This window comes from Myxine glutinosa, chromosome 7 (genome assembly GCF_964187855.1).
Source record: "Myxine glutinosa chromosome 7, kmMyxGlut1.1, whole genome shotgun sequence".
NCBI lineage: Eukaryota > Metazoa > Chordata > Myxini > Myxiniformes > Myxinidae > Myxine > Myxine glutinosa.
In genome coordinates this window covers 127,354,878-127,376,876 of record NC_136267.1, presented here as the reverse complement: position 1 = coordinate 127,376,876, position 21,999 = coordinate 127,354,878, and the positions used below count along the sequence as shown (strand labels likewise).

Below are 21,999 nucleotides of genomic sequence, written 5' to 3'. Positions count from 1 at the left end.
AACATTGCTTCAAAAAGGGGACCAACAAAAACAACAACAACCACGGTGCCCGAAAAAGGCCAACCCCCGCTTTGCGGGGAAAAATGGCCTCTAAAGGTGTTTTTTTTTTTTTTTTTAAATGGAGGCACCTATGCCATCATCATTGACATATGTTATTCCCCATGGAGAGTTCTTTACAATGAGCCATGTCTCAATTTTTTCTGTGCAGCGCTTTCAGAGATATAGAGGTGCAAATTTTTTCGATTTTTCCAAGATGGCGGCCGAACCACATGACCGATGACGTCATCATTGTTTATTTTCTCCGCCAATTTATACCTCAATGACGCTCAATAAATTTCATCTTGATCGGATGAACTTTTGTACTTGTCGAATTATGACGTCATAATGGAGGCACCTATGGCATTATCATTAACATATGTTATTCCACATAGAACGAAACTTTCTTCTGATTTTCGTTGAACTCGAGGAAGACTAAGAAGAAGACCTGTTGGTCGAAAGCTTGTCGAAAATAAAAGATCGACCGTCTTGAAGCTACGTGTCTTGAAGCTACGTCCGCAGCTTATCATTTCTTCCGATTATTTATTTTATGCAAATGAGGCACCCTGCTCGTATTGTGGAGTTTCTGCTATTTCTCACAGTTATATATATATATATGTTCTAATCCTGTTGGCCATTTGAAGAAATCAATTTGGTTTTTAAAATATTTTTGTGGGTGCATAAAACACTTCCCCACACCGACTCAGGAAAATTTATATTTTACATTATGTTAACACACACACACTATTCGGGGATAATTAAAAATCACCTTTCACGTAGCTACAAAGGCTCAGGCATCATAAAGCGATTTTTTAAAATCCCCAAAAGATCAATCTTTTTTTTTTTCTCCAAAATTTTCAATTTATTTGCACAAAATACTCCCAGACACTCACTGATGAACCTAAAAGTTTGACAAAGATCCGTTCAGCCGTTTTTGAAAATAGTGGTGACACAGAGGCAGACAAATATCTCTCTTATGGTATAGATACATATTGTTACGGAAACGGGGACGGCGCTCCCCTTAGCAAGGGGGGGGGGGGGGATTAATCCCCCTTCTATTTGCACTAGCCGTCTCCGATCCTGAAGCTACCCCGCTCCCCTGTGGGGTGGGATTGGCCACGGTGATTGGTCAAGGGATTCCCGTACACCTCCGCCAATCCCTCCACAAGGCAGGTGGGTAACTCCGCTCGAAACCACGGACAAGATGATATTTGCCGAGCGGGTTAGCAGTCCGAAGTTCGAGCCATTAACAAAGACTAACCCTATTGCGGAGCTTTGGCCGAAATCGCACCACAGGAACTCAATTGGGAAATCTCTAAAACGATCGGATGAGAAAGAAGAAATCAAAGAATGGAGGAACAGGTATTTATTAATTATTTACACAAACCACAATCAAAGAGAAGAAAAGAAATCAAACTAATATACGGAAAATGGAAGGAGCAGAAGGACACAGAGCAATTCCTTAAACAAGCTTAACTTATACCCAGACAACACAAAGGACAGACGACGGGCAGACTCACACGAATGGGGAATTGCAGGTTGGATTGGCTGGAGGGAGAGAAGGGTTCGTGCAGGACGGCAGGCTGGAGGTGAGCGGCCGCCGACTCCACCGCAATCTGGTCCACAGAACGGGCGACAGGGAGGTCCGAGGACCGCGGCACGACGTCGAGGTTCGCATGCCCGCACTTGTTGTTGTCTGTAGCCTTGTAAGTTTGCGCGTCTCCGCCTCATGCGTCTCCGAAGCTCTCAGCAGGACCGCCACCTGCGCAAGCACCTCCCCCAAAACTCTCTTGCAGAACTGCTTGCCACGGAACTCCTCAACTGAGGTGGGGGGCTCCGCGCGACGGGTTATATAGCGCCACACCCTGGAACGTTCGCGAAACTGCTCGATGTTTCTTGGTCACGCCTCTCAAGCCATACCCCTGATCTCTGGTTCGTCGTTCTGGGGCTCCACCCTTGATGACGAGGTGGGGCCACGCCCTTCTTCTCCGAGTTGGAGCACATGTGCAATGGAGGGTGAATGTAGTTGGCAATGAAGGCAATGCAGTTGGCAATGGAGGCAATGCAGTTGGCAATGGAGGCAATGCTGTTGGCAATGGAGGTTCTGGGGCCATCGAAAGGGGATCTATCTTATTTGATTTTGGTGCAACGTAAGATCGACTATTGGACACACAGCCTTATCTGAAACACAGACTAATGAAATAACTATAGAGAGGTTCTATGATTGGCTACGTGCTTGTACATGGACTAGCTAAGGTGCACTTATTTCAATTAACAGCCAATTAAGGGGAAATGTACACAGGAAATTTACTACTAAATTTACAAAGTGAAGGTTCTAAAAACCGTAACAATATATTTCTCACGAGCTCTCTTCCACCAGGGAAGAAAGTGCAGCAGAGAGTGTCTCTATCATACAACCTTCCCCCTTTAAATAGAAAAACACAAGTTCACATACATCAGCCATTGCCATTTTGCTGTAAATGTGCACCACCCCTAGATACCATGAATTATGACATTTTTATAACAATTGAGAAATTTTTACCTCAATTAAATATAATGGTCTCGTGTTCCGGATTTATCAACTTCATACATAAAACCTCAGATAGATTGACATATGATCATTGAACAAATTGAGGAGGGGAGGTATAAGGGTGTGGGTGGTTTCAGGGGGTAGGGGAGAATGAATGTGTTACTATGCAAAAATATTTAACCTCATCTCACACACTATTATATGTGAATGCATCAATGGAGTGATGGGTCGAATGGCAAAACACCACTGACCGGCAACATTATGTAACTAGAATGGCACTCGGTAGGGCACAAACCTCCACCAGGCTGAACAATGTGTTTCGTTTCCCACTGATAGGCCAGATCCTTTTTTGAAATATTGTGCTATATATAGTTTTTGTCCCCCACATCTCAATGGTGAAGAATTACTTAAAAAATTAAAAATTCTCGGATCTCAGTTTGCATTCACCAAAATACGGGTATAATCAATTTGTCCTTATTACACACTCAACATGTTCACCAAGATTCATCTAAATCCGTCCATAACTTTTTGAAATATCGTTGCAATATATCGTTTTTAGCCCTATCTTTCAATGCTGAAGAATCACATTTAAAAGTTATAGTATCTACATCCGGATCTTCACTGAAATCTAATCAACTGTTCCTTGGCACACAGCTAATCTATCCATCAAATTTCGTTCGAATCTGTCCATAACTTTGAGACATCCTACTCACAGACAGGCAAAAGACAGACAACCAGACAGCGGTGATTACTCAACAGAGGTCCGTCCACCTTTGGTGGTGGAGGTAATTAGCATTATGAGGTGATGAGCTATTATAAGATTATACACATTTTAATAATTATTACAGAATAGAGACAGTCATATAAGGGCATACAATAAATCTGAGCTCTTTCCAAATATGTACTAAATATGTCATTTGATTTTTTTTTTAACCTTATCAAAATGTCAGGGAATATATGATAAAATATAATGCATCAATGACTCAGATTCATGCATACATTTCCCATGCAATCATCCCCCCCCCCCCCAACCCTATCTTGTTATTTCGCATGCAGCACAAGGCTGTGGGGTAGCATCACCTGCAGAGGGTGTGGCTGCGGCATTGATGCAATTGCGGTGCTGCCAATGCCGCTGTGTCCTCTGTTTTTTGGGGCAGGAATTTGTAATTTTACCATGGTGTGAGTGATAGCTCACCTCCTCTTTGTGAAGGACACCGTGGCATCTTTAACGTCCACCAACTAATGCCGGCAGACTGGACGCCTAGTTTAACATGCATCGAGGAATGGCAGAACACACAATGATGATTAACCCTGCCTGTGAAACACTGGGATGACCGTTTTTTAGCTGGGTCGGGATTCCAACCCTGATTTGAAACGGCTTAGAGGCGAGTGTGTGCGTACCTCGAGGCCATCCTGCCAAACCACGCATATCAGTGTCAGTCTGAAACCCTCCCTTTTTAAAATAAAAATAAATATATGTGCATTTTTTTGTCTTTTCAGAAAACGGCTTTGTGGGCTACTCGGAGAAACTGCTGAGAAACAATACATTTCCAGAATATTTGCCAGAACAAAGCTTCTTCACCGTTTTTGGCATTTTCTTTCCAACAGCAACAGGTAAGCAAAGCAAATCGAGCACGTATCCTGAAAATTTTTGAGCAAAGGAATAACGAAACTCTTATAATAGGCTAGCAATTAATGCTGCACATGTTAAAATCCAAAGTTTGGGTTTAATCCCACACCCTCTCCCCCCCTCTCTCCCCCCCCTTCCCCACAGAAAGAAGTACATTATGAATTCCAAGAAACATTATTCTAATAATTTAACTGAAAAAACTATGCAATGAACAACAATGAGGCCTTTTGTCAGCTAGTATACAATCTGTGCTTTGTAACATTGTTTCTTTACTTTCAGGGGTCATGGCCGGGTTCAATATGAGTGGAGATTTGAATAAACCATCGCTCAGTATCCCTGTGGGTTCCCTTTGTGCTATCGCCATAACGTAAGATGTTACACTTGTCTATTGAATGATACACTGTGCAAATCAATTTGAAATTATTTAAACGTTACTAAAAGGATTAATAACAAGGAACTTGGTATAGGAGGAGCTTAGGCCATTCAGCGCATAACACCTGCATGACAATCACCTTTACTACTTGCATTTAATACTTGAATACAAACTCCATTTTCTTCCCAAAACTTTTGGAACAGCAGCTCCAAACTCAAAAGAACTCTCCCAACCCTATTTTGTCTATTTTTCCCCACAATGCTTTGCAGCTACTTTACAAAGGTGTGCATCGAGTATTGAAGCTCGTTTATAATCAAAATGCCATGCGATAAAGAGTGAACTGGTGTTTATCATTAAACATTCTGCGCTCCTATGGTGAAAATTCCATGTGCATCAGACTAACAGTTGCAGAGAGAAAAAAATTCTGATCGGATCAAGCGCTGTACTTGTCGAATTATGACGTCATAATGAAGGCACTTATGACATCATCATTAACATAACTTATTCCCCATGGAGAGTCATTGACCATGAGCCACATTTCAATTTTTTTCCATGGAGTTGTTTCAGAGATATAGAGGTGCAAAGTTGTTTCAAGATGGCGCCCATACCACGTGACATATGACGTCATAATTATCACTAAAATTCTACAGGAGTAGGTTGCTCCTATGGTGAAAATTTCATGTCCACTGGACCAACAGTTGCAGAGTAAAAAAATTATACTGATTGGATCAAGCGTTGTACTTGTCAAATTATGACGTCATAATGAAAGTACCGATGACATCATCATTAACATATCTTATTTCCCATGGGGAGTATTTGACAACGCACCATGTTTCAATTTTTTCCAAGGAGCGGATTCGGAGATAGTGATGCAACGTTTTTTGGTTTTTCCAAGATAGCGCCTGTACCACGTGACCTATGACATCATAATTACCAATAAAAATTATAGTGGAGGAGGCACTCCTATGGTGCAAAATGTCGTTTCAATCGGATTAACGCTTGCTGAGAAATTGAATTTTAAAAACGCCGACATGTACGCATGCAACCGATCGCTTAACCCCACTTTTCACTTTGCGAGCGCAGGGTAATTACAGTCGATTAGCGTGAGTGTTGAATGAGTGTTGATGTCCCATCTGACCAATTGCGAGGTAGGGTAAGAAGTCAGGTGGTTCTGGGAGTTGGACTGTTTGGCGTTTCCATCTGACCACTTGCCTTATGAGGCTGTGACCCCAGGTTGATGAACACTGCTTTTTACGCAACATGGATCTTTATTTTTTTTAAATCCAAATTTTTGTTTCTCTATGCGAGGAATAAAACTTGCTCAGCTCAATTGTAAAATTCAAATGCACAATGTCCCATCACTGCAGGTTAAACATGTGTTAATTTTCAAAATCAACACCTTCAAATACTCCACAACATTGGGATCTACCCATGCACATGGATCTACCCATGCAAACTGGCCTAGACAAAGTCTACTATTCCTCTGCTATACATTCTGAATTATTTGTTGTATTTGCAATTTATCAGCAAATATCATATTTTTGGATATTACTTTTCAAATCTGTCTTTCGTGGGGGGTTGGAGGTTTACAATGTCGAGGCTCGTGGAGGAGCTAGATGCTAGAACATAGAACGGATCAGGACATAACAGAACAAATGGAGGTGTGGGTCACAGCAGAGATGAGGGATAGGATAGTTGGAGACTCGGATAAATGAAAGGATGTGGGAGAAGAATGAGGGCTTGTGGGGAAAGAAGATGATGATGATGGAGAATGATGTGGGGGAAGAGGGCTAGTGGAGACACAGGAGTGTATCAATGGATACAGCTGTAAACTCGTAGGAAGGGGAAACTGGAAGTTTGGAATAGGTGGGTTTGGGGGAGGAGGAGTTGCAGAGGTTAATTGAGGGAGGGGTTGGGGTGGGGGTGCGGGTAGAAGAAATCATGATTGTGGATGGGGGATGATCTGAGATGGTGGTGAACAGTTGTCTTGAAGCCCTGGATGGGATAATGAGACTAAAGAGAATGTGGAATTTGTTTCCACAGATGGTGGAAAAAAAAGAGGAACAAATATGAGTGAAGGTGAGCAGTGATTGTGGACAGTAAGACCACGGACCTGTCTGCGATGTTAAAGTGAAAGGCTCATAGATGCAGCTTCATCATGCGAGATTCCAATATTATTGAAGATCTTTGTTTCCACAGCATCAAGCTGAGAAAGATGTGAGGCAGGTGCACCAGCCCATAGGGGGGAGCAGTACTCCAGCAAGCTGTGAATGAAGGCCTTGTAGGTGGATAAGTGTTCAAGTGTGCCAAGGAAGGACTTCGCACGATAGCGGATGCCCAGTCATCGACTGGCTTTGGAGACCAACTTAGAAGTGTGGTTTGCCAAATAAAGATAATAGTTGATAGAGAGGCCCAAAAATTGGAGTGTGTTGCAGGTGTGGGAGAGGGCATCCCACCTACCTACGTACTTTGTGATGCCTTTATAATTCGTGTGGAAGTCGTGCCCATGTCTCCTGATGTCATTGTGTTCCTTGTAAAAAAAAAAAAAAATTCCCTGCTGAAAGAATAATGTGACATCTTGAATTGTATAGTTAGTCTATTGCTTATGAGGAAAATTTAAAAAGACCTTATCGTAAAGGTTGCTCATCCCAAGCCGAATGTAGGTGGGTTTCCTCTCCCATACCATACCTGCATCTTTGTGTCACAATATGCTGCAGATTGACTCCAATTACACCAGAACACCAGTTGCAAGCTTGAGGCCACAGACTCACCTTTACACCTGATCCAAAACAGCATTCCAGTTGGACATTCAAAGTCTATTTCTTGTAACCCATTCATGAATCCAGTACATACAGTAGTGATTGGTCGATGAGTGATATAAACTAGTGGGATGACACACATAACATTTATTGGGACCAATGCTGCACTGACATCCCCAACAGCTTCACCTTGAATCCAGGAGCGCTCGTTCACAAGTTAGTACTGAAAAAGGGACTCCGGGTTTCTTACCCGTGGTGTGTAGTTACGTACCAGTAAGCAGGACTTGAGCCCTCGGTCTACTTTTCTCAAACTTGTAGGTGCTAAAGTTGACATGTATCACTAGATCTTTGTCATTACACTTCATGTATTTCCATCATTCCATGTGTATCAAAGTAAATCTCTTTGCTTGTTTCTTTTTCCAGGTTGTTTCTTTATTTGGTATTTGTTCTTCTGCTCGGATCGACCTGTACACGTGATGCTCTACACACTGACTTCATGATCGCTGAAAAGGCAAGGCCTGAGACCCTTGCTTATCAACATACCTACACTTGTGAAATTGCGTTTTGTTTTCTTTATTCCAGTTTTCCAGAATAAGTAGTTTCCTTTTTATCCACCAAGATATTCCTGCTTATCTAACAGTGGGTGCCTTGTGTGTTGCAGGTATCCCTGGTTGGTTTCTTGTTCCTCATTGGGCTTTATATCTCCTCGCTGGGATCTTGTATGACTTCGCTTTATGGAGCTCCACGCATATTGCAGTGCATCGCAGAAGAACACGTTATTCCTGCCATTTCTTTCCTCGCAAAAGGGGTATGGGTCAAGCTTTTCACAGAGGGAATCTACAGAGGTTTCATTTGCATATTTGAATAAGTGTGTCAAGGAATCTTGAATGACAATAGTCTAGTAGGAAGACTAGGTCCCCCTGCACCCCCCGGAGATATACTTCTAATCAGTGTTTCTAGATTGGAAAAAATGTGTAGAAAATGACTAGCTATGGCCCCAAGCTGAAAAAATGTCCCACATACCATTTTTATGCAAATTACTGCTGCAAATTTTATGCAAAATTATGCAAATTTTATGCAAATTTTTGATGAGGAGTAGAGTTGAGGGGTCTTTGAGGGCTTCATCGAGGTGCTCTCGGTTGCAAGACTGGGTCATTCTGAGAAGCACAGCAGGGTCAGAGATCATGATGTTCTCCTCCTCAGTGAATCTCTCCATCAACAGCCTCTCCATTGCCTCACACACTGTTTTGAGGCAAAAGAGGGACTTTGCGTAGGCCTTTCCACTGAGAACACCTTTGAGAGATCCACTTGTTACTAGTTGTGCCTCAAAGAGAATCTCTGCATATCCAGAACCACGCATCTTGTGTCCAGTGAGCATCCCGATGTAGTTCATGGATGTGTGGAAGGGTCCAATCGTTACTACATGACTAGCAAATTCATTTGGCCAGCGCCAGATGATGGGAAGGGCTTTCATGCAGACACCCAGATCAAATGTATTCAGGACCCATCTCTGACCCACCTCAGCAGTTGCTGCCTCGGAACGCTTCAGTAGCTCACGAACAACTGCGTTGTCTGTGATCGGTTGGTGGATAGGCGTGCAGTAGTCGACTGTTGATTTGCTGGGTGGGGGAGAACCAGTTGCAGAGGTGAAACCCCCTAGCCCAGGCACAGGCTGCAGGCCATTGCCATGCCATGCAGGCACCAGGCACAGACCGATCACAGACAACGCAGTTGTTCGTGAGCTACTGAAGCGTTCCGAGGCAGCAACTGCTGAGGTGGGTCAGAGATGGGTCCTGAATACATTTGATCTGGGTGTCTGCATGAAAGCCCTTCCCATCATCTGGCGCTGGCCAAATGAATTTGCTAGTCATGTAGTAACGATTGGACCCTTCCACACATCCATGAACTACATCGGGATGCTCACTGGACACAAGATGCGTGGTTCTGGATATGCAGAGATTCTCTTTGAGGCACAACTAGTAACAAGTGGATCTCTCAAAGGTGTTCTCAGTGGAAAGGCCTACGCAAAGTCCCTCTTTTGCCTCAAAACAGTGTGTGAGGCAATGGAGAGGCTGTTGATGGAGAGATTCACTGAGGAGGAGAACATCATGATCTCTGACCCTGCTGTGCTTCTCAGAATGACCCAGTCTTGCAACCGAGAGCACCTCGATTAAGCCCTCAAAGACCCCTCAACTCTACTCCTCATCAAAAATTTGCATAAAATTTGCATAATTTTGCATAAAATTTGCAGCAGTAATTTGCATAAAAATGGTATGTGGGACATTTTTTCAGCTTGGGGCCATAGCTAGTCATTTTCTACACATTTTTTCCAATCTAGAAACACTGATTAGAAGTATATCTCCGGGGGGTGCAGGGGGACCTAGTCTTCCTACTAGACTACAACGTTTAAGTATGAGCAAAGGAAATTCAGCCCTTCATGCTGCATTTTCTGAAATACAAAATTAATTTTAACATATCACAAGTCGTAAGAGCAGGGAGCGAACTGGTTGGCGTCATGAGAAGGTATGGCAGTGGATCACATGACTGTTTTACAAAAGGAATACACACACACACACACACACACACACACACACACACACACACACACACACACACACACACACCACTCCTGCATTCCGTCTTCATGATGCCTCAAATGTACTATTGCCTGTGGAAAATTTGGACTTCCTGTTCTCTCCAGTGACGAGAGGCAATCAAACTGGGTTCTGAGGAAGCGTGTTGAAAGTCACATGATAATTACTGCAAGTTGGACACCCACACATTGAGTTATGCCATAGCAATATGCTTAAGCTGTGTTTTCTCAGACTTGCCTTGAATGACTCTTCCACAGTCTCCGATGAATTAACACCTCCCAAGTTTTGACATACAGTACTAACTTGCGTTTAAAGAGGCCTCAGCTCTAAAAACATTGGATCCACTCCATATTAACCTTTCTGTAAGAGCACACCTATACAAGAATATGATGGTCAATGGGACAGCCAACTTTGTCCTCTGGAAGAATCTGATTAACAAAAATATGACTTATTTTATCTTACATAATAGTATAAAGTCATTTTCATCTGTAACATCTTAGGACCTGTTTGATTCTATTCTTCTTCTTCTTCTGCTACTACTACTACCACCACAATTCTTATTCAATTGCGCCAATTATTCAGACATTGCGGAGTTGGCTAGATAACGGGGGGGGGGGGGGGGGGGGGGGCTAGATAACGTCCAGACGTTCACCTGACAGGAATTTGAAATTTGGACAGGATCATGGTGATTGTTCTCATACTCTGCGAAAGACATTGTGGGGTACTTAACATCCCGTGCTATGACCAGATCGGCCGAGGGGTCCTCCAGCTTGAAAGACAGTGCACATATTTATATGAATCGTGTTACGTGTGAAACACCAGGATGGCAGTGTATAGGTGGGCCAAGGTTCAAAGCCATGCTCGATAGCTTCTCGGTGAATGCTCTAAACCTGTAAGCCTTAGAACAAACTAATTTCACAAACATTATAGCCATTCAATCTTACAATGCAGTTGCACTTGTCCAGAGTGGATGCTTACTGATGGAAATTTACACAATCCAGTCGTGTTTCCCTGATGCCATTATTAAATAATTTCTGCTTTATCAAACAATATTATACCAGGAACCCTTCCAAAAACAGCTTAGATGTAGATGAGTGGCTCATATTTCACCTGGACCAGAGAAAGAGGATGGAGATTCGTCCGTGAACAACAACACAACAACAACATGCATTTTAAAGGCCATTTTCCCTACTAGAGCGGGGGTTAGCCTTGCGGTCCCCATGACAATCTTCTCCATTTTGCCCTATTTTCTGCATCTCTCCTTGTTAACCCCCTTGCCCGCATTTCCTCTTCCACCATCTTTAGCCAAGTCTTTCTCGGTCTTCCCCGTCCTCTACTTCCTTCTATATTCATTTCCATCACTCTTCACTCTTCTCAACCAGTCACTTTCATCCTTCCTCAACACATGACCAAACCATCTCAACCTGTTCCTCTTCACAGCATCAATCACAGGCTCTATTCCCATCATCTTTCGCAATTCATCATTTGTCTTCCTCTCTCTCAACGATACTCCGCACATCCATCGAACCATTCACATTTCCACCCATTCCAACCTTCGTTGCTGCTCTCCGTTCATTACCCATGTCTTGCTCCCATAAATCATAACACTTCTCACACATGCAGCATACACCTTTCCTTTCAGCTTCAACGACACTCCCCTCATCATCAGCACGCCACTCAGTTCCCGAAACTTCTTCCATGCACATCTCACTCGAGCAACCGTTGCCGAGTCTGATCCACCTTCTCCATTCAGCATGTCTCCGAGGTAGCAAAATGTTTTCACACCTTCCAGCTTCACGCCGTCTCCAAGATCCAACTCAACATTTCCTCCATCTGCAGCTCCCTCTGTGCACACCTTACATTTGAATGTAGCTGCCACACTGGTTAATGACCCTCTCAGACCACTACATTTTTGATGAACCCACTCAGCGCACATTGTACATTGAATGGAGTTCACTCCGACACCCTTCCTACACACAGCACAGGGCCACTTCCCAGTTCTTTCCACCTCACCACATGCTTTACCACTTGCCATCACCTTCGTCTTTCCGATATTCACCTTCAGACCATTTGTCTCCATACATTCCTTCCACTTGTTCATCTTTTCCTTCAGTCCATCCATACTTTCCGCAATCAACACCAGATCATCTGCATACAACAACTCCCACGGTAATCCCTCCTTTACGTTCTGAGCCAGCACCTCCATCACAGCTACAAATAGTAGTGGACTTAGTACCGACCCCTGATGCACTCCCACATTTACCTCAAACTCACCACTGTTCCCGTCTTTCGTCCTTGCGGTGAACTTCGTCCTTCGAACTTCGTCCTTCGTCCGTGAACAATAAATACATTATCTTTAGGAAACATAAAACAATACTCAATATATCTTTGTTTAATACAAAAGCATGTTTTTTTTTTACCACATTTGAAAAGCCCTTGTTTCGTATATAAATTGAATTATGATTCATCAATCCAAGACTTTCATCAATCCAAGATTGCTGATTGGCCGTTTTAATTGGCTGGTAAGTTTATCTTTTCTGATCTTGTGGTGACTTAAAACCCAACAGACTTACAAATTTGAGATTTCACATTCATTCACCAGATTATTCTGCCAATGTAATATTTTGAACAAACATACAGTAAGTACTCAGGTGTGAGAATCCTACGTAGAGTGATCTTGGCTGCTCTAAATTCACATGATTATGGGGATGCAAAAATTAAATTGATGGAGAGCAGCTCAATTCCTTTATTAAGTCCTTGGAGCAATTATTTTTTGTCTGCATTACAAATTTCCACGAATTTTTATAAATTATTGCTTAGATCATCAGCAGCTTTATAAATAGTGTCCCAAGCGGTCTCAAACCCATAAGGACGTAAATACCAAAGACCCATCTGTTTTCTCTTAATTTTAATTTTGATTTACAAAAAATATTTGACACCAAATAATCAACCAGGAAATAAAAACGTTAGAAAAGGGAAAATTATTTAAATAAATAAATAATTACACTATTGGATGATTGGGGTTCCCAAAACCCTTATTAAAGGTATTTATTTGGAGAAACTTCAGCGAACACAAAACATTAAATCATCTGGTCAAATGTGCTGAACCCTATTCCAAATTTCATACAATTCGGAATTTCTGTTAAAATCTGCTCTATACCTTGTAGAAAAATATCAAACTCCAATTGTTCTCAGCTCATTTGAGGTGGTTGATGGAGGATTGTTATCCTCAGTTCGAACTATGGTAATTAATGAGCTAAATAGTTTAATATCCTACGGTGTCTTTCATGAAGAGTAGGAGAGTTATCGGCAGCACCCTGAACACGTTACAAATTCCTGCCACCTTCAGTGGTTCATGAGATTCCATGCCAACGTCAGGCCTGGCCAGCTCATCTGTGAGACGTTTAAAAAAATACATCACAGGGGAAGGGTCGAGCCCAAAACTAAGAGGAGCCCTCTGTGTGAAAAAAAACAAAAACAAAGAAAGATAGGAATATGAGACAATTAAATGAGATCGAGGCGATTGATTCGTGACTTGAATTGGTGAAAGTTTATATAAGTTGGGAACACTGCTGGGGAGGCTGTTCCAAAGAGAGGGAATGCAGGAAAATAATGAGGAAGCATGGTGATTGGTATGGAGAGAAGAGTAGGGGGAACACAAAAAGGGTGAAGTGTAGAAGGTGTAAGGGTTAGGGTTAGGGATATTGCTAACAGAGTGAGGAGGGGGAGGGACGGAAGCCAAGGGTTTGACAGGGCACTGACTGTGGTAGTTGTAGTAGGAGAAGCACAGGGAAGAGACCGCTTGACAGTGGGCCAAAGGTGGAGGTGGCTAGACAAAGTAGGATGGTTAATCAGTAGGACGTTATCCAGGCTACCGCTGAAGAGGGTGCGTGGGTAACGGGTTAAGAAGTGATCACTTGAAAGTGCAGCCCTTGGCCTTGCTTTGTAAATAGAGTGCACAGTGTGCAATTGGGGCTCGGTGAGGAGACTTTTCACAATTGCTTTGCCGTGGGTGATGAGGCATGGCCATTCTTAGTTGGTGGAGCAATCCGTCTGGTTGATTCCGACAATGAGCGAGACTTCTGATACACTAACTAGTCCCGCGACCCTAGTGTGGCCGGCAGACTAACTTCTTAGAGGGATGAGCGGCCGCAAGCCGTGCGAGATTGAGCAACAACAGGTCTGTGATGCCCATCGATGTCCGGGGCCGCACGTGTGTTACACTGGACGTGCCAGCATGAACCTTGCCCTTCGCCGTCAGGCTCGGGTAAACCGCTGAGCCCCGTCCGTGATGGGGACTCTGGCTTGAGACTGTGTCCAATGAACGAGGAATTCCCAGGAAGCACGAGTCATCAGCACGCGTTGATTAAGTCCCTGCCCTTTGTACACTTGGTCGCTACTACCGATCGGACGGTTTGGTGAGATCCTCGGATCAGCCCCTGCACGAGCCGTTCTCGCCTCGTGCCAGTGCGCCAAAAAGATGAGCGAACCAGACTGTCTGGAGGAAGTAAAACTCGTCACAAGGTCCTTTTTTTTGTTCTATTTTTTTGTGGAACGACTGGATCTGAGAGTTGGGAATGAGAAGAGGAGTCTAGCGTGGCTGTGTTGATTTTGCTGGACATAAGGAGACTTAGTCCAAAACCATTTCTGGGCTGACCCCACAAGGTGAGAATAACCGAAGTAGTAGTATTCATTTATTCATTTCGGTTTATTGAAATCATTAAACACTGGACAAGGCAGTCCGACGACTGAAATTTGTCAAGTTTACAATAATAAAATAGTATTTCATAAAACCTACAAATGTATATAAAAATAATAATAATCATATAAAATGACAATAATATACATATCATGTATCAAAATAATTATCTGGAATAAACAAACATACATAATTAAACAACAATAAAAATATAACAAATTCGACAAACAAAATAACCTAAAATAGCAGAAAACTTAAGAAGAACAACAAACAGATATGATGCATGTAATTGATTTTATGCACATACATCACAGAATTAAGCATTTCAGTCAAAAAAGGAATTGTTGAATTCTCGTATCTTTGAGTCTTATAATGAGGTAGGTCAAGATGTTGAGCATTTCTCAGTTGCATATTATGTTACTTGTGTTATTTTTTCATAACATAGTAAAAAAAACAGTAAACAGTGCTTGTTAAGCATTTTTTGATACAAAGTATAATTTCCCTGAATGTGGGACAATGAAGATTTTTATTATTAAGATCATTAGCTAGCTGATGAGATTGGTCAACAAAAGCAGGATTATAGGACTGCTTCTTCATTCTGGTCAATAATCTGATCTGTCTATGCCATTTTCCAGGCTCTGATCTTTTAAGGTATTCGACTTGTTCTGAAAGTAAGATACCTTAGCCTTTCTGATATGACGCTGAACTACAGACTTGGCATTTAATATGGAATATTTTTTTTTCTTGACGGGTTTACTTTCTTAACTCAGTATATCAATCTGGTGAGTTTCTTTTACACTTTGGTGATTTATTTGTTAAAAGAACCATGTCACTGATTGTCTGTCGCAGCAAGAAGTCAACAACAGGATTATATCACAGGTGGCGTGGCAAAATGTACGGACAGGTGCATTTGATGATTGGCTTCACAGTCAGGTATACAAGGGTTGTTGCGTTCTGTATTAGTGGAAAACAACTGCTGCACGTCTCCAAAAGTTATTGCCGCTTCCTCTGGAGATGGTCCGTCAACTCGACAATGCTGTTTGTCATGGGGTGGTGGCTTTACAAAATTACGGCATGAAACAGCGTGCTATTGCTCGGCAGTATGGCACCACTCAAGGTCAGGTGTCACAGATCCTGAAACGAAATGCTCAGAGGGGTGTCCCTACTCCAATACCGAGGCCAGGACGTCCCCGCAGAACCACAAGGAGGGATGATCGCCAGCTGCACCGGTTAGTCTGCAATGGCCGTACCAAGTCAGCTAATCGGCTTAGGGCTGAGTGGCAGCAACTGACAAATGTGCCTGTATCCAGAAGGCTAGTCAACCAACGACTGGTTCAAGCAGGCTATCGTGCCAGGCGTCCCCTGAGAAAGCCACGCCTGACCAGACAACACCGCCAGCACCGATTGCAGTGGGCCAGAGAGCACCGTCAATGGCAGCCAGGACACTGGAATCACGTGTTCTTCAGTGACGAGTCTAGATTTCTGGTCTATCGTCAAGATGGCCACGTCCGAGTGCGCAGACAAGTGCATGAAGCCTACAACAAAGATTGTATAGTGCCAAGAGTCCAAGCTGGAGGTGGTGGGGTGACCGTTTGGGCTGCTTTTCATGCAGGGGGCAAAACTGACCTGGTTGTTTTGAATGGAAACCTGAACCAGTTCAAGTACAGGGCCATTCTGGAAGAAACATTGCTTCCATTTGCTCGTGCAGCCTTTCGAGGAAACTTTGTCTTCCAAGATGACAATGCACGGCCTCGTCATGCTCGCATGATCCAACACTTTCTTGCTGACCGTGGTGTCGAGCATATGGATACCATGATACCATACCATATGGATACCATACCATGATACCATACCATGATACCATGCCTGCCATGTCTCCGGATATGAATCCGACAGAGAACTTGTGGGCAGAATTAACGCGTCAAATCGACCACTTGGACCAGCAGCCGACCTCTGTGCGTGAATTGCAGCAGGCTATTGTCACTGCATGGCAAGCGATTCCTGTCCAAACCTTGGCAAATCTCGTGAACAGCATGCCTCAACGTGGACGTGCTCTCCTGAATGCTCGTGGGGGTTACACGAAGTACTGAACTGTAATTTTACTGTCCGTAATCCCAGTCGTAATTTAACTTTTGTTTTTGTTAAAAAAATTTTTGGCAAATGTGCAAAATAAAGAGATACTTCTGGAAAACGTACAGAAGTTTAACACAGTACTGTCCATGAATTGAGTTCGATATCAGTTTACATCACTTTCAAGGATCAATTTATTTGTTTCGAAATGTCAAATGTGGTTTTTGTTTCTTTTAAAGGCCACATTAACAAAATCTAGAATAATTTCAACATAATTCCAATGAACTTTTGGTTCTAAGACATCTTGAAAAGTAAGTTCACCCCCACAAATTTTTTTTTCCATATTAAATGCCAAGTCTGTATATTCCTTCGTTGACGGTATCTAACAAAATCACCGATATCATGTGCAGCATCCCATTGTACTATTAAACGGCAAAGATTGTCGTTGAACCATGGTTTGTCCTTAGGTTTCCACTTAATCACCATCTCTTGAAAGCATCGTTTGTATTGCATCATTAGAGTACTGTGTCAAATTTCTACCATCTTATCAGGATCATCGGTAGAGTTAAAATAGTATTGTGGAGGCATGCATTTCCCATGAGCCTCGACCTTGGATAGAAAAAAACATAAAATAGTTTGAATAGATCTTTAAAGACTGCCATCATTAGTCTTGGACAAGGCACATTCAGCTTATGAAGTGCTAACCAAATTGATACTGTCTTTCGAAAGAACGCTAAGCTCGTTGTACCATCTGCCAGCACTGCTGCTTGGTGGACGTTCATGATACCATGCTGTCTTTCGCTAGGAGCAGTCAAATTTTTGCTAGCACCCTGAAAAACATAGCAAATCCCTGTCCCGACCTACAGGGGGAACTATTTCAGCAGCACATCCATGCTTCCTGTAATGATGCAAGCCCACAAACTCATACTGCACATGATTGAATTAATCACATTGCCTCTGTTGATGTCTCTAACATGATGGTGCATTTGCTGAAGGTTTATTTATTACCTCCGCCACCAAAGGTGGATGGAGGTAATGTTTTCACTCCTGCCTGTCTGTGAACAAGATATCTCAAAAAGTTGTGGACAGATTCAAACGGAATTTGGCAGAGAGGTAGTGTATGTGACGAGGACGAAATTATTAGATTTTGGTTTAGATCCGGATTCTGATCCGGCTACTATAATTTTTTAAGTGATTCTTCACCATTGGGAGATTGGGACAAAAACGATACATATCAGGATATCTCAAAACGTTGTGGACGAATTTGGATGAAACTTGGTGGAGAGGTTGGGTGTGTGACAATGACTAATCGATTCGATTTTGGTGGAGATCTGGATGTGAGTTTCATTACGACAATTATTTAATTATATAAGTGATTCTTCACAATTGAGAGATTGGGTGAAAAGCAATATATAACATGATATGTTGGTTAGGTGACAAGAACAAGCCAATTCGATATTGGTTGAGGTCCGAATCCAGATCCGGCCTATCAGTGGGATAGAAAACATAAACTGTTCAGCCTGGCGGAGGTAATGCGCTCCACCGAGTGCCGTTCTAGTTACCCTCGCCGGAGAAGAGGGTATTGCATTTGAGTCCGTCTGTTTGTCTGTTTGTTTGTTTGTCTGCACAGAATAAATATGATTTTCTCTGCAACCGTTGGTCCGATTGACAGGAAATTTTCACCAAAGGTGCAACTCCACCTGTATAATTTTTAATGATAATTATGACGTCATAGGTCACGTGGTTCGGCCGCCATCTTGGAAAATCGAAAAACGTTGCACCTCTATATCTCGGAAAGCGCTGAATAGAAAAAATTGAGACATCACTCATTGTAAAGAACTCTCCATGGGGAATAAAATATGTTAATGGTGATGTCATAAGTGCCTCCATTATGACGTCATAATTCGACAAGTACAAAACTTCATCCTTTCAAGATGAAATTTATTGAGCGCCATGTCAGCATAAAGTGGTGGAGAAAAAAATAATGACGACGTCATCAGTCACGTGTTTCGGCCGTCATCTTGGAAAAACCAAAAAACTTTGTACCTCTATATCTCCGAAAGCGCTGAATATAAAGAAATTGAGACACGGCTCAATGTAAAGAACTCTCCATGGGGAATAAAATATGTTAATGATGATGTCATACATGCCTCAATTATGATGTCATAATTCGACAAGTACAAAACTTCATCCGATCAAGATGAAATTTATTGAGTATAATCTCGGAATAAATTAGTTTAGAATTTTTTTTAACGATGACGTCATCGGTCACGTGTTTTGGCCGCCATATTTGTTTTAACACAAAAGTCTTAAAAACCACTGAAAATACATCCTGGTGAGGGTTTGCAATCTCTGATTGCTCTTTGTCTTGTTTTAAATGTGTCAGCAATCTCCAATCGCTGCACTCTAGTTACCAGCTGATTTTAGTCTCATGGAGCGCAATCTAATGTCATGAGTGTTTGATTTTTATGTGTTAACGAGGATGACACACGCTTGTTTATCATCCTGTTTGTTAACATTATTATGACAGTTTGGACCCAACAAGACACCTACGTATGCCATCGGGGTGGTTGGAGCAGTCACTGTAATATTCATCTTCATCGGTGAAGTGGACATTCTTTCTCCAATTGTCACCATCAACTTCCTCATCACCTATGCCACTGTGGCCTACGCTTACTTTGCCCTGGCAATGAGTTATGATTTGCAGCAGATGGAAGGGATGCGTTGGGCAACTGGAGGACCCTCGATGGGAAATAGCAGAACAAATGGCGACCAGCGAGAGGGCTACAAGCCTTTGATAAACAAAGGCAAGGATGAGTCTGAGAGTGGTGAAATAAGTCGGAGTCAGGAGGGATCATTAGAGGAGTTTACTCGAGATATGAAAATGATTTTTCCCAGCCAAATGCCAAATGGCAAGACCGGTGGAAGCAAGAGACCGGAGCAGGACGTCCCTCGGGGTAAACGGCACAATGTGGCCAAAGAGAGGCTGCAGCACAGCTTCATGCTCGATTCAATTGGCAAGAGGGACCAGCAGAATCTCGATGGATCACTTTCCGAGGACAGCGCTTCAATTAATGGTCAGGCCATTGGACTGGATGACCAACCGGAGCCTGTGATCTCTGCCAATGGTGAAGAAAAACCAAAGGAGCGAAGACACGGAACGTTTGAGACTTCCAGCAGGAAATCTAGCAAAGCAGAGACTGCAACTGGTGAGCAAGAGCCAATGCTTGTTTGCTAATTTACCTTTATTTGTGTGAATTATGTAATGAAATCTCTTGTCTCCTCCCCTCCTCCCCCTCTCCAGTGTATGTTGATCCACTTGTTGTATCCCCATATTGTTCCATCATCCGCCCCTCCTCCCCCTCTCCAGTGTATGTTGATCCACTTGTTGTATCCCCATATCGTTCCATCATCCTCCCCTCCTCCCCCTCTCCAGTGTATGTTGATCCACTTATTGTATCCCCATATTGCTCCATCATCCACCACCAATCCACTCCAATTTGTTCTCTTGTCATGCTGCATATATCAAGGTTGCGTTACGTGTGCAGTAGAGTCTGAAACCCGAATCCTATCCAGGTTACAACTGTTGAACGTCCATCCGAGGGACGGCACACACATTGATGCCTTACGCAGCCTGTGAAACCCCAGGATGTCAGCTTATAGCTTGGCCAATATTCAAACCAGGGCTAGACAGCTCAGAAGCAAGTATGCATAACTCGATGTTGTCCTACCAGCCCATAGTGTTTATTTATATACCTAAATTAATTAAGTTGAATAATGCGATTTCATGACATGGGACTTGACCAAAGCATACCTGCTTTACACGATTACACTACTCCATATTTATTTTAGACATAATTACACTACTGCCACTGAAATTTGACGATAATGCACCAATTGCTTCATATAAACCTCTAGCCATGGCCTCTGCAGACTAAACCAGGTATGCTTTGTAAAGGATGTGTTTCTTATCAAGTTTTTCCTCTCCCTTGTAAGATTTGTCTCATCACAAGAATCCCTGGGAATTGGAAATTTATCAGATGTCAAATTCCTTCTATTCTAAACTCTGCAATCGCTGGATATCCCTAATTGGTGTAAGTATGCTTCCCACATTTTAAGATTGTGAATGAGGAATTGGATTTACTATCAAAATGCATCAGAATGACAGCAACCCTTGTTTTTCATCATACTGCCAGAACACTACTGTAATATGCATTTAATTTACCTATTTTGATCAGATGCAATATTGTGCAGCCGCCATGTTTGATTATTGACTGATGCCATTGTATTCCTGTAACCAGGCCGGAGTATGCCTCGTCATCATGTTTATTATCCACTGGATCTTCTCCCTCATCACCATAGCTATGGCCTTGCTTCTGTTTTTGTACATTGGGCAGGCCAGCCCTGGTCTTCCACCTGGTCAGTACCCAGATCAAATCACCTGTCCTTATTTCGCGCCAGGAGAGCTACTCGACAGTGATTCGGTTCACTTTTTAGCAATCTTGCAGGGGCGCAATGTATGTTATGATGTACCTGCTAAATAATAAATGAAATGAAAATTTAATGGAACATGGATCATGCTGTTTGTAATCCCTTGAGCAAGATTAATATGAGGAAGTCACCAAACTTGGATCTAGTTGTATAAATCAAGTTGCTCGCGAGATCACGGCGAGGTCACGTCTTTTCGAAGCTGTTCCATGCGCTCACGCTTTCGAAGCTAAGTGATCTTTCTCAATTGTGTTTTTGTCGAGACTGTATCTATCTTTCGGTGTATGTACCTATAGCGTATCTTTTGGAAAATTTTCGGTGCTAATTTTTCGTACATGTATACACAATCGTCGGTTAATGCGTATCGAGTATTCTGCGGCCTAGTACTCGTAGGCTTAGGCTACCGTACCGTCTCCGACCTTGTGGTTTTGTTTTTCTCTCAGCGATTCGTCGAATGCGCTGCAATTATTTTCGTTCTCTGTTTCCTCCCAGTCGTTCACCCCATACCTCCTTGTTTAATATCTCTACTCAAAAAAAACAAAACCCAAAAAAATATTTCCTTCCCAGGTCTTATTCGTTTATTTGTTGTTCTTATTTGTTCGTTCGTTCTTCGTTTGCGATCACGCGATCACGTGGTTAGAAATGTATAATCTCTCCCCTGAACAACTATTTTCTCTCATATATTATAACACCCTTTTCTTCTTTTCCTACAAAAGGATGCTTTCGTCTTGCTCACCAAATCTATTCATTCCAAAAAATATATACTGAAACGCAAAAGAAACTTACCACCTTTGAAACCTTTAAATATCAACAATAACAC

At 42.5% G+C, this 21,999-nt stretch overlaps 1 protein-coding gene across 4 annotated transcripts in view; it reads left to right on the top strand.

Moving 5' to 3' along the window:
• The window catches only part of SLC12A8 (solute carrier family 12 member 8), a 73,834-nt gene that overhangs the window by 29,896 nt on the left and 21,939 nt on the right, over positions 1-21,999 (top strand). For 3 of the 4 annotated variants that reach the window (XM_068123193.2, XM_068123195.2, XM_068123194.2), the window contains 7 exons: positions 4,067-4,180; positions 4,476-4,563; positions 7,752-7,839; positions 7,990-8,136; positions 19,222-19,900; positions 20,688-20,785; positions 20,993-21,110. In XM_068123193.2, coding sequence (XP_067979294.2) covers positions 4,067-4,180; positions 4,476-4,563; positions 7,752-7,839; positions 7,990-8,136; positions 19,222-19,900; positions 20,688-20,785; positions 20,993-21,110 — 1,332 coding nt within the window. The remainder of the gene's footprint in view (positions 1-4,066; positions 4,181-4,475; positions 4,564-7,751; positions 7,840-7,989; positions 8,137-19,221; positions 19,901-20,687; positions 20,786-20,992; positions 21,111-21,999) is intronic. The other variant, XM_078782279.1, reaches the window with a different exon arrangement.